This window comes from Cnephaeus nilssonii, assembly GCF_951640355.1.
Source record: "Cnephaeus nilssonii genome assembly, chromosome: 14".
Classification (NCBI taxonomy): Eukaryota; Metazoa; Chordata; class Mammalia; order Chiroptera; family Vespertilionidae; genus Cnephaeus; species Cnephaeus nilssonii.
This window is the reverse complement of record NC_137085.1, coordinates 17588228-17601609: the sequence shown is the minus strand read 5'-3', so window position 1 is coordinate 17601609 and position 13382 is coordinate 17588228. Positions and strand designations below refer to the sequence as shown.

Here is a 13382-nt window from a genome sequence, read left to right as displayed (position 1 = left end):
TAGCAAGTCACCAAATAAGGTCTTCCTTCAATTTAGTCCCTCACTTGTATCCATCTCACATCTCTCATATCCATCACTAGAAACAAAAATCAAACTGTCTAGAAGTGCATTTCATGAGTGGTTTCAAACTTTGAATCCTCACTTCGAGAGCACCCAAACTTTTAAGTGACCCAATTCTTTAATAAATAACATAAGAGATCTTACTTGGTACATTTGTTCTGATCCAACTTTCCTAGAATGCCTGTTCAATTTCAAACAAGCTTCATTAAATAGTGAGACGTTGAAAATTCCATCATCTTCTAAGAGATCATCTTCTAAAAAATAAGAGAGAACATATGGAAAGGTTGCATCATCTTAGCAAAACATATCGTGGCTAATTACAACTGAAATTCGAACATCTTAGTAGAGCCAATAGGGTGTTTAACAGCAAGATCATTGCATTTGGCTTCAAGTCCTGGCTCTACAACTTCTTAACTGCATGACCTTAGCTAACCCACTTAGCCCCTCTGAACCTGTTTCCTAATTTGTGAAATCAAGTCATCCAGTTTGCTTCTCTTACATCATAGGCTATTGAGAGTACCAAATGAAAAAAGAAAAAAAAAGCATTTAAAAAAATTGCTATAAACTAATAAAGCTGTGGTATTTTTAGAAAGTTAATCCTATCACTTGGATAGTCCATAAGTAAAATGCCATGTTTTAAGCATATAAATAGCCAGAAAAATCTGAGAATAGGAAAAAGGTGAATAAAGGCAAAGGTCACGGAATAGAGCTCTCGGAGTGTTTCCAACCTAGAAGATGACCAGAAAGTAGGTGACTAGTGAGATGTTTGTTCTCACAGCAGACAGTATTTCAGGAGACCTGCTCATATGAGTCCTAGGGCAGTAAAATAATCAGAAGCAGACTAATTTCACCCACTATACACAAAAAAGTAATTTCATGCCTCCTGTAGTCTAATTCATTCCACCAATGCTCCATTTTCTTAATGTAATCAAAAGAAGAGGTTAGTAATGAATAAAGAACTCACAAAGAGTCTGGGAGTACCACAGCTAATTTTCAAGGAAAAGCAAATTTCCTACCACACAAGCCTGCGTGTTTTCTGCAAGTGAGAAAAAATTTGAATGTCTATCAGAGGGAAGCTTTTTATAAACACCTTTTATGTATATTTCTCCCACAGGAGTCTCTGCTACCTAAGAAGTAATGATGATTACAGCAAATTATTCTACTCAAAATCAGAACTGTCCACAGAATTGTAACCGTCACGGGCATTTGCAGCACAAGGCAATTAGCTGGGAGAAAATATTCTTGGCTTTAACTGAAAATGTGGAAATACGGTTATGAGAGAGAATCTGAAGGCCTATCACGTGTTCTCCTTCATCTTCACAACTTTTATGTTACAGGTTTCCTAAGGACATCAGAAATAAAAACTGTCACATGTATGCAAATGACTTTGAGGCGCATCAAATGTATGTTAAGAAATGTCACACGTGGTCTATGTACACAAACAGAACATAAAGCAAAACTGCCGTCTGCATAGTTCCCGTCTCCATATGACTTTCCCACTTACAGCCATTGTCACCTGAATTCAGGGGACGATGGCAACGAGAATAAAGGCATCTGGTTCCCACTTCCCACCACAATCCAGAAAGAAGTGACTGAGAATTGTGAAAATGGGTCAGAATTTGCATCTGGGTTGGGAAGAAGGGTGGGTTGCCGTACGAAAGGCAGAAACATGAAGACAGTTCAGCTTAGCACAGTGTGGAAGGGAGCGGGAGAGAAAGAAAGACACCGAGAGATACCATGCAATATGCCTTCCAAGCAAAGGACATGGTCTCAAAGCCTCAAAGGATGGAACTGGAGGAGGACCGGTGTCCACAGAGGTGGGAGCTGGAAGCTAGACCAGCCACAGGACAATAAAGTAACGAATTCCCCATCTGCAGCCATTTATCCCAAGGGTTCCCAATCCTAACTGCACATCAGAACCCCCCAGACATAGCAGATCTAAAGTAAAGGTTGAACATCCTTTTTTTTTTTTTTTTTAATTCATCAAGCAATCTGATAGGCAGGCAGGGTAAAAAGTATATGTACTACTATCACTACTATTGATAATAATAGTCCCTCTTTAGCACACTGGAGACCTTCTAAGGGGAGGCCTAGAACCTGGAGGGTCCATCAGCCTGGGCTGGCAAAAGGAGAGACTTGGTTCTTTCCTGCCTTCGTAGGCTGTAAGATCATAATGAAGCCAGGCAATGCTGAGCTGGCTCAAGAGTGACAACAATACCTATCAGAACAGCAAAGTGCTCAGAAATAAAGCTCAGAGCAGTGGGTTTTCTCATGGCTGCTCCCCAAAGGACACTAGATCATCCAACTTACAGTAAATCCTTCAAGATGAGATCCTTCATTATGAGATAAGCATACTAATATTATCCAATAAAAAGTAAGATCAAAGGTATAACATATAAATAAACATATATATATACATATATGTGTGTGTGTGTGTGTGTGTGTTTATAAAGAAGAAGGAAGGGAGAGGGAGGGAGAGAAAGAGATCAAGAGAAACATTGAGGCAAGCATGAAAAATCGGTCCGCTGCCTCCTGAACACCCGCTACCGAGGATCAATCTCACAACCCAGGCATGTGCCCCACTGAGTAATCAAACCTGCAACCCTTCAGTGCAAGGGACGACGCCTAACCAACTGAGCCACACCGGCCAGGGCAATAGCATCTGTTTTATCAAAAAAAAATGTCACACCCAAATAAAACTTTTATCTTCCAAGAATCAGTAATCCAGAAGGGGGTGAAGCCCATAAAATGATCCTACAAAGAACAAGAGGGCGATTGTGTTTAGAAGGCAAAGACTGAACATACTTTAGGGGCAGGGGGGAAATGCTGAGCAAAATAATAGCAAAGTTAGGCAACATGTGTTATATACTTTCAGTAAAAAAATTTTGAAGATGGGTTCAAACAGATAAAGGATGAGATAATAAGAAAATGCACTAACAGAGGGGACATTGGTTAAGAGAGGCAGAAATAACAAGAAAACTGGATGAGGTAAAGAAACAAAAGAAAAGTGCAACAACAGAATATAAAGTGCATTAGAAATGATAGAGATCAGAAACGTCAACGCACATATGCATGAATGCATACAGAGAACGCACGTGCCCCATCCTCAGAAGACAGAGGAAAAAGACGTGGACATAACACAAGAGAAAACGAAAGACCAATGCAGACAGACAAGCAATTCCACACCGGAGTACCTGAAGAGCCAAAAGGACAAATAAAACAAACTAAAAATGGCATAATCAGAGTTTTAATGAAAGAAAATGTTCCTAATGTGTAGATAAACCAAATTCTGAAGATCCAAAGAACTCACAGGGTATGAAGAAAACTTAGTTTAAAAGAGAATAACATTCATATCAGCCACGGCTGAAGTTTCATGAGAGAAGGGATTTCTGTCTCATTTACTATTGAACTCCCAATGCCTAAAACAATAGCAAACATGTAGTAGGTGGTCAATAAACACTTCCCATGTGTATGAATAAGTGATTAACGTCGTGAATTTCACACATAAAGAAAGCCTCTATGTCATATGTGGAATCTAATGAAAAAAAACAAACAAACAAACAAACAAAAATCCTGATGAACAAAATAGATCAAGAGACACAGGAGCATGGAACAGATTGTCAAATCTCAGAGGAAAGACCAGGGTGGGTGGGTGGGAAGAGATCATCCAAAGAGCTTGTATGCATATATGCATAAACCATGGACACAGACAATAGTGTGGTGAAGGCCTGGGGTGGGGCGGGGTGCGGGCTATAAGGGGTCAATGGGGGAAAAAGGAGGATATCTATAATACTTTCATCAATAAGGATTTAAAAAGGAAGGAAGGAAGGGAGGGAGGGAGGGAGGGAGGGAGGGAGGGAGGGAGGGAGGGAGGAAGGAAACCTCTCTGATATCCAGGCGGAAAAATCAGAGTATCTACATAAGATTTTTAAAGTCACAACCTTCTTCAAACTCCTCTTTCAAAACTTTAAATTCCCAAAGCCAATGTGAAATGCCTCCAGGATTCTGACAACAAAGATTATGGCTCAAGAATTTTATCTTCAGTCAAGCTCTCATTCACTTGTGAAGACAATAAAAAGACATTCTCCGAAAATCATGGGCTCAGAAAGTATCCCATTCCTCAGGGAGGAGAAGATAGAAATCACTGTGCAGAGAGATAAAATAGAGAAAAATGGAGGAACTTTGGTATAAAACATTAGAATGCAGTAAACATTGAGACTGTTGAAACATATACCTGTTTAAATAATTGTTATAAATCAATATAGAATTGAACTCTTTGAAGATGTAATACATGTTAAAAGTAATTAGAAATGAGCTGGCAATAAAATGCCGTGTTTAAACAATAACATAAGGGAAGCTAGAGGGGAAGAAATAAAAGGAAATAAAGAATACAAATTTCCACATCTTATTCAAGGAGAAGTTAACATTATTTCCATCTTAATGCTAGTAATCAGAGGAATACATATTCAAATAGGCTTATTTTTGTTTTTCAATATGTATTGTAGAATTAAAGCAAAATCTATATTGTATGAATCATTCAAAAAGAAACCCCGAGCAGCAAAAAGAAAACAATGGACATAACAAAGTAGCATTAAAAAGAGTAAAATAAATAAGATGACAGAAGAAAGGGAAATTTTATCACAAACAACGCTAATGTAAATTGCTTAACTACAAAAAATAACACTTTTCTCAAAAAGGTTTCTCAACATATGCAGCCTCCTAGCATACATCTCTAACAATGTTATCCACGTAGCTTTTAAGGGGAACAAAAGTGGGTGAAGGCGTATCATGCAAACCAAGCACGAAGAAATCAAGAAAAACAATATTACTAATCAAAGTATAATTCAAGGCAAACAATATTAAACAGGATAAAGTGAGCCATTTGTTACTAGTAAAAGTTAGACTCTACAATAAAGATATCAGTCATGAACATAAATATCATGATATCAAAAGGTGTGAAACAAAAAAATTAGAATTTCTAAGAGAAATTGAGAAAAATGGCAATCCAAGCAAGCAACAACAACAAAAATTAAAGACAAACAAACAGAAGACCTGGAAAATCTTATTAATAGAGTTCATTGAAACCTAGGTCTACTCTACCTACAAGTAAACACTCTACTACCCACCACCAACCACAAAATTACAAAAATTGGCCAAAATTACAAAAATTAGCCAAGAGTTAGCCCCCTCAAAATGTCAATAAATCCACCCAAAGAATACCAAAATGTAATTAAACTAGAAATAACAATGAAGTGCAAATGTCTTTAAAAATACCACTTGCATAACACATAATTAATCCTTCAATCAATGGGGAAATCAAAATGGCAATTATATAGCGCTTTGACAGTAAGGATAAAGAGAACATACATTAACACACTCATAAATAATTCTTATATCAAAGGGAAAATCACAATAGCGATTATATCATGCCATAAAAGTAAGAATAAAGAGAACAGGTATTCATCCATACCTTAGGAATTCTGCCCAAGCTCAAATTAGGAAGGAGAAAGAAGCATTAGAGACTTTTATTATCAAACAGGAAAGAATGGAAATAAGTTGAATTATGCATTCAATTCAAGAATTTGGGGATAGAACAATATAACCAACTTAAGAGAAGCAGAAAGAATAAAGTAATTAAAATAAGGGAGAAATTAATGAGGTAGAAAAAAGAAAAAACAATGAAAAAAAACCATAAGTTTATTTGGGGCGGGGGTGGGGTGGGGGGAACAGTAGTAAAACAGACAATTCAAGCTAAACTAATTAATTTTTTAAAAAGAGAAAACAGCCCTAACTAGCTTGGCTCAGTGGATAAAGTGCCGGCCTGTGGACTCAAGGGTCCCAGGTTCGATTCTGGTCAAGAGCATGTATCTTGGTTGCGGGCACATACCCAGTAGGGAATGTGCGAGAGGCAGCTGATCGATGTTTCTCTCTCATCAATGTTTCTAACTCTCTGTCCCTCTCCCTTCCTCTCTGTAAAAAAATCAATAAAATATATTTTAAAAAATAAAATTAAAATAAAAAGAGAAAACAACAAAATTAGGAATAAGAATAACCTGGGGTTATACGACCTGTAGTCCTAGAGGAGTTGTAAATATATGTTCCAAATGACATCTGGCCAATATATTTTAAAGCTCAACAAAAGGGACCCTTTTTAAGGAAAACAAATTATAAAAATTGACTCAAGAAAATGTAAGAAACAAACAAACCACAAATAATCATAGAAGAAACTGACAAAGTTACCAAAGAATTATATCCCAAAAGGGGTAAGACTTAAATAATCTTATGAGCAAATGTGTCCAACTTTAAAGAAAGGGAATAATTCAAGAATTATATAAACTTTTCCAGAGCATAAAAAATATGGACAACTTCCCCATTCATTTGAAGAGAATTAGCATAATCCTGAAAATGAAATCAATAGTTAAATATACAGGATCTAGAAGGGAAAAAATGATAAATCTCTACAAAAGTGCATAACTAACAGGGAAGACAAAACCTAAGTATATATTGAGTAAATGTGGAAATGTACCTGTTTCCCACTGAGGCAACTCAATCTAATTAATCCAATTCTCATTAGATTAATTTGCAAATTTAATCCAACTCCACTTAAAATTTAAGACAGAGGAAAGCGGGCTGGAGACATTAAACATGTCAGCCATGGTCACCCCACTCTTCAAGGCAGGGTTAAGATGCAAAACCAGGTCTGTCTGATCCCAAACAACATGCTTTCCCAGTGGAGATTAACTTGAAGACGTAATGAGATATTAGTTAAAACAGCTGACCCTGAACAGCAAACTGCCACTCTGACCAAACAATGAAAAATGAGTTTGAAGTCCTGGGATGCTCTTTTATTAAAAAAATATTCCTAATAAATCCATAGCAGTTTATTATTAATTTTGTACAAGCTTCTCTAGTTACCATACTAATTTTATAATATATTTCCTTACATGTTATTGACTTAGAAAGAAATTTTGTTTTAGTCATATACTAGTACAGTGGTCGGCAAACTCATTAGTCAACAGAGCCAAATATCAACAGTACAACGATTGAAATTTCTTTTGAGAGCCGAAAACCGACTCCTGTGCATGGGCCACGAAGTTTCCATCGCACTGTACGTGCATGCCCGCACGTGGTATTTTGTGGAAGAGCCACACTCAAGGGGCCAAAGATCCACATGTGGCTCATGAGCTGCAGTTTGCCGACCACTGTACTAGTACAAGTACCCAGGGATCTAATTTGTATAATTTCGTAGTTGGCTTTATATTGTTAAGATTGGCAGTCTTTTTTATTATTTCTACCAAATCTCTATCACTTCCTGTTCCTAGTGGCAGCAATAACTGAAGGCTGACATACATTTTCTTAAGTGAAAACTAACTCAACTCCCCCCAAATAAAAAATGACCCCAATGACTTCTCCAGGTTTGCTTACAAAGTATTTGATTAGTCCTAATACCCTATAACTAGAATTCTTTTTTAAAAACTTATAACTGTTACAATCCTATATAATAAAAGCCTAATATGCAAATTGTTCCCTCCACTGGGAGTTCGACCGGTGGGGGCAGGGGTCAATGGGGGAAAAAGAAGCTACTTCTCGAAGCTTTTTCCTGCCAATTTCTCTTTTCATCCAACACTTACCATCCTGTACCCTGGGAGTGCATACCCCTATCCACCTGCCTACGGTCAACGTGATTACCCAGCCCCAATCAGTCCTGGGGTCAGTTCCCATTTAAGATGTAAAGCCACTGGGTCAGTGTCCTTGGCTCCTCTCATAGACAAGAGTTGGAAATTATTTTTGTCATTTCCAAAGAGCCATGTGGCCACCTCTATTGCCGTGGGTAATTGAGAAATGACTGCATCATCACCTCATGTTGTCTTCTTGTAAATGCCTTATCACCTCCCACTTCAACCAGACGCCCAGCTGAGACACAATACATTGCGCCTGGCATCACTAGTATAGGAATCCCTCCTGCTGGACCTTCTCCTGGCTACGGATCTCAGAAAGCAACTCTGAACTCTCCTGCCCAGTTGATTCTGAAGCATATTTCCCCTACATCCTGTGCTTCGCATTTTCTGGGAGGAAATGAGACTTCACTTCTACCTACCTGCTGTCTGGAACCCAATGATGGCTGGCACGGAGCGTCTGGGAGGGGCAGTGGAGATGGTCACGGTGTAGTTGGTGCCTTGGTACAGGTCTAGGCACACGTGTGGGGTCCTGCTGTCTGCGGTCAGGTTGACTGTCTCCTCATGAACTGATTCTATCGGGTCTGCCCGGTGTCCTTTCACGTGTACCTTTGCGAGGGGCAAAGACAAGAGAACCCACCATGACTCCAGTTAAAACGACCAAGAGAGATTTGATGGTACTGGATCCTTTTCTCCTACTGTTTGCTTTACACTGCACTGCTCCCCTGGCCAGCGGGACGGGGTGTGTGTGTGTGTGTGTGTGTGTGTGTGTGTGTGTGTGTGAGAGGGGCGAGGGGGGGCGGCGCGTGAAATCAGGTAAACCTCTGCTCTCAGGTATCTGATGATGAAGTCTGATCAGCCCAGTAACCAACAGGCCCTAAGAAGTGATGATATAAAATGAGGAGTCCTGAGTCTAAGTGCTACCCCCCACACAGATGACCAACAATCAACAGAGTCACAACCTGAGACCCGCTCCCTGCAACCTGTCACAGAGTCAGCAGCCACTTCCAGGCTGACACTGGGGGAGGGACGTACGAGTGCTTGGAAACAAGCTTTGATACCAAATATAAATGCATCCCCACACATACACCCTGTCCAATGACAAATACATTAAACACAAAATGTAAAGCAAAATAATCCAGATACCTTAAAAAAAACAAAAACTGTTCCCTTTTTTAATGGATGATGGGATTGGAGAGCAATTAGATTGAGAGGTTCTTCTGGAAGCAAGTCCAGCACCTGGTGTTCCCCTGGATTCCCATTCCTGCCCTGGAAGGAAAAAGGCGATCGCTTTGCTTACCACATATACAATCCTGGAGTTCATTCTTCCCGGGCTTATCTGCCACCTCACACAGGTGTCATTAAACACTGATACATCGCTAATTTCTGTAATTATCTCTAAAACAGAAAAAGAGATAGTCCGCTCACAAAACGCATCAGTGGATTTTGGAAAAATCCTAACAGCGACCATGTTGGAGGGCATGACTTCGTTTATCTGTCCGGCTAATATCTGCTGCTCACCATTCATGCTCTGATTCAGAAACCGAATCAGGCAAGTCAAGCTACCCTAGGCCTATCACCCCATTTATCTTCATCATGAATGATCTTGGCCCATGACCTGACTTGGAGGAAAAGGAAAGATTCCTGCTTGGGTGAGTATGGGTAAGAATTTCAGCCTGTGGTCGATGCGACAGGCCACTGGCTGCCACTGGCATTCTACTCGTGTGGGGTGGAAAGAGGCCCAGAGCTGCGCCCGGCCTCTCCCCTGCAGCTGCACAGGTAAGATCTGGTTCTGGCTCCTCATGCCTCCGGCTGATGGAGCACGCTTATTTCCAGAGGGAAATGACACGCATCACCACTCAGGACCGTCCCTAAGGAGCAGGTTGGGGTAAACTCAATGAATTCTCACAAGGTCCCTGGATACTTCTGGGACTCCTTGAACCGACGCTATTTAATCCTGACCTATCAGGAAGCCACCGATTCCTTTGAGTTGTTCTGCTTCTTTTCAATATTCTGCATGCATTTCATGTAATGAATTTGGCAACGTGGGAAACCATATCAGGGTCTTGGTTCCCTGAGGTCACACAGTTTCCAATGGCCCCAGTTACTACCTAGGAAGTTGTTCAGATGGAAAGAGGGCATAGCTTTTTACCTATTTAAAATCAAACCCCCTCCCGGGTCCGGGCGAGGCCGTGTGCCCCTGGATCCGGGTGAGGCTGGATCCCGGGCCCGGGAGAGGCCACGCGCCCCTGGGTCCGGGTGAGGCCATGCGCCCCTGGGTCCGGGTGAAGCTGAATCCTGGGTCTGGGCGAGGCCGTGTGCCCCTGGATCCGGGTGAGGCTGGGTCCCGGGTCCGGGTGAGGCCGTGGGCCCCTGGATCCGGGTGAAGCCGTGCCCCTGGGTCCGGCCGAGACCAAACAAGAGGGAGTCGGACCTGCATTACCACCATTTGTCCACCATCCAGAGCTGAGGGGTCAGTGCCGACATGTACTCATAAGGAACTGGTGGACATTGATATTGGGTCTCAAAAGAACTGTTGGTCCAGAAAGAAACTCACTACAGACTGATTCATTTGCCTGTCAGCATAACTATTATTGCTCGTCGCACATTCAATTCTTATAAGTATATCTCTAGTGACACATGATTTCGCTCATCTAGGGGAAATGATGAACAACATAGACTGATGAACAAGAACAGAACCAGAAACAAGGAGGCATCGATCGGACTATCGGGCCTCAGAGGGAGGATAGGGGAGGGTGGGGGGAGGGGGGAGAGATCAACCAAAGGTCTTGTGTGCATGCATATGAGCCTAACCAATGGTTAAGTTCAACAGGGGGTTGGGGCATCCATGGGGAGGGGTGTGGGATGGGAATGGGGGGATGAGGACAAATATGTGACACCTTAATCAATAAAGAAATTAAAAAATAATAATAATAAAAGTAAAAAAAAAAAAAATAAATAAAATCAAACCCCCTGCAGATAAGTAAAACTATCTCTACCAGTAGATGACATAATCTTGTCTATATTTAAAAAAATAAAAATTAGCCCGCCAGTGTGGCTCAGTGGTTGAGCATCAACCCATGAACCAGGAGGTCATGATTTTGTTCCTGGTCAGGGCACATGCCCGGGTTGTGGGCTCCATCCCCAGTGGAGGGTGTGCAGGAGGCAGCGGATCAATGATTCTCTCTCTCATTGATGTTTCTATTCCTCTCTTCCTCTCCCTTCCTTTCTCTGAAATCAATAAAAACATGTTTTTTAAAAAGTAAGATGACTGATATCCTAATATTACTCACACACTACTCCAAAGGCAATTCCCAAATGGATTATAAAACAGATTTTGTTCATGGCAGCATCATCCAAATGAGGATATGGCTTCCAAGGTGACTACTTTGAATAAGTGCATATTTGAATAAATTAAATGATGAGAGTTCTGCTATGTTTCTTTCCTTCTTCTTTTTTTAATCTTTAGAATCAGAAAATAAGTAGAACTAACATGGCTTAGAGTAGTGATTTCCTAAAATGCATTTATATACTTTAGGATGATTTTTGGTTGTACTTAAATCAGTTATTGCTCTGTATTAATTTTTGTGTGTACTAGAAAAAATAACACACTCACGATATCAAATATATTGCAAAATGTCCTTGATCAGCAAATTTAAATGATAAATTTAAGTTTTAAATATAAATTGTTTTAAGAAAACTATGAAACCAATAATACTTTTGTTATAGCAAACACTGTCAGGGTGGCATACAAAACATTCAAGCTTGGAAAACTCTGGCATAGGAGGGAGATCATGGGCTTTCAAGGCGAATGGACCCGAGTTCAAATCCTAACTCTGCCATTTGCTGAATGATCCTGTGGGAGCTGTTTAACTTTCATGAGTCTCAGATTCCTCATCTACGAAATGGAAATAACATACTTCATCTCACAGGGTTTTTCTGAGGACAAAATGAACTCAAGCAGTGAGGCCTCTAGCCGAGGTCAGGGTGGGTAAGTGGGTATGCAGTCAATGATGGCTAGAATGCTTGATGGTCCAAACGTTATGCACATATTCAAACAAACCCCAGCACTGTGGCTATTTATATAAATGAGCCCATTTATCCTGGATGACTATTCTTTTCCATCAGAAACATGTAGAACTGCAAGTGAGCATCATTGAGTTGAAGAGGAAGGTGGGCAAAAAAACAAAGCAAAACAAGGAGCAGAGGCTACCAGGAGGCCCGGAGGCAGTTGGGAGTGGCTGCCAGAGTCGGGCTGGGGGGCTCAGAAAGGATCTCAGCAGATAAACAGTCTGTGTTCCAATAGAGATATTATTACCCCTCTGAGAGCCTGGAAGGAGTGAGCATCAACCTTATAATTATTAACCCACATTCTAAACATAAAAAGCCAAATGACCTGTGCAGAATGAAAGGCAGGACGGGCTTATCAAGAATGAATCAACCTCTTTGATCTTGAGGGAAACCAACTCACTGAACATCAAGCTTCCACCTGGGGTTTTTCCAGACACTAGAGCAGTTACCTAATTCTCAGCTGTCTGGAGTTTCCAGTCCAAACCAGCCTTTAAAAAAAAAAAAGTCCACCACCTTGCTCGGGTTCACACTCCATTAGAAACATGGACAGATGCATGCTACTGATCCAGAGAAAGAGAGCTCCAAAAAGATTTTAAACTAAAAACAACCGGGGTAAAATGAAGATAGATTCTTCCCCCCAATTTGGAACGAAACATTCAGTATAAAAAGAGGGGGAAATGGAATGAAAACAGAGAACAGAGGAAGAGGGCAGTCAGAGGTTAGGTAGAAAAGATGGGGGGAAAACCCAAAAGTGGCTCAGTGTTTGAGCATCAACCTATGACCCAGGAGGTTATGGTTCAATTCCTGGTCAGGGCACATGCCGGGGTTGCAGGCTCGATCCCCAGTGGGGGGCATGCAGGAGGCAGCCAATAGATGATTCTCTTTCATCACTGATGTTTCTATCTCTCTCTCCCTCTCCCTTCCTCTCTGAAATTAATAAAAAAAATATTTTTTTAAAAAAGTGAAGACTGAGGATGGCAAACACCAAATATACAGAGGGAGCTGGGACGGAAGGGAAGGTATAAGGAAATGGGTGAAAAACAAGGAAAAGGAAAAAGAAAGAGGGCAGCTGAGCAAGAGCCAGGGTAACCAGCTCCTCTCACTACCTCCCCACCTACCCACCCCGTGATCAAGTGCAGGGCACTATGAATTGATCAGCATGCAAATGGCCCCCTTTATCTGCGGAAAATGAATTTAGTTGCCCATCTTGATTGAGAGCTAGAGGCCTCCTCACAGAAAGATAACAGCTCTCAGGGAGAATGCCTTTTCTCTCCTTAAATCGGAGCTTGAATAACCCCATGGAAACAGCTGCAGCTGGAGCCACAGACTCTGTGAAAGGTGGCAGGCTGAGGATGTAATTAAAATTAGCAGTTACATAACATGTTTGTTCTTCAAAGTGCCTACAAGCATCCGCTAATTAATAGCTTACTATGCCCCATGCAGACCCACTGGTTTTTCATGCAGTGACTAATCTTCGTACCCCCCCTCCCCCCCGTGAATTCTGAGTGGTGGAGACAGAGCAGCTTGAGCAATAAAGCAAATGGCTGGGTCCAGAAGCCATGCCCCGCTCTCTTA

At 41.0% G+C, this 13382-nt stretch overlaps 1 protein-coding gene across 1 annotated transcript in view; it reads right to left on the bottom strand.

The window, feature by feature from the left end:
- SUSD1 (sushi domain containing 1) overlaps nt 1-13382 on the bottom strand; it is an 86305-nt gene that overhangs the window by 30581 nt on the left and 42342 nt on the right. Inside the window, exons 7-9 of the mRNA XM_079791099.1 lie at nt 9037-9134; nt 8159-8345; nt 205-314 (exon numbers count right to left, since the gene is read on the bottom strand). Of these exons, the coding sequence (XP_079647225.1) occupies nt 205-314; nt 8159-8345; nt 9037-9134 (395 nt within the window). The remainder of the gene's footprint in view (nt 1-204; nt 315-8158; nt 8346-9036; nt 9135-13382) is intronic.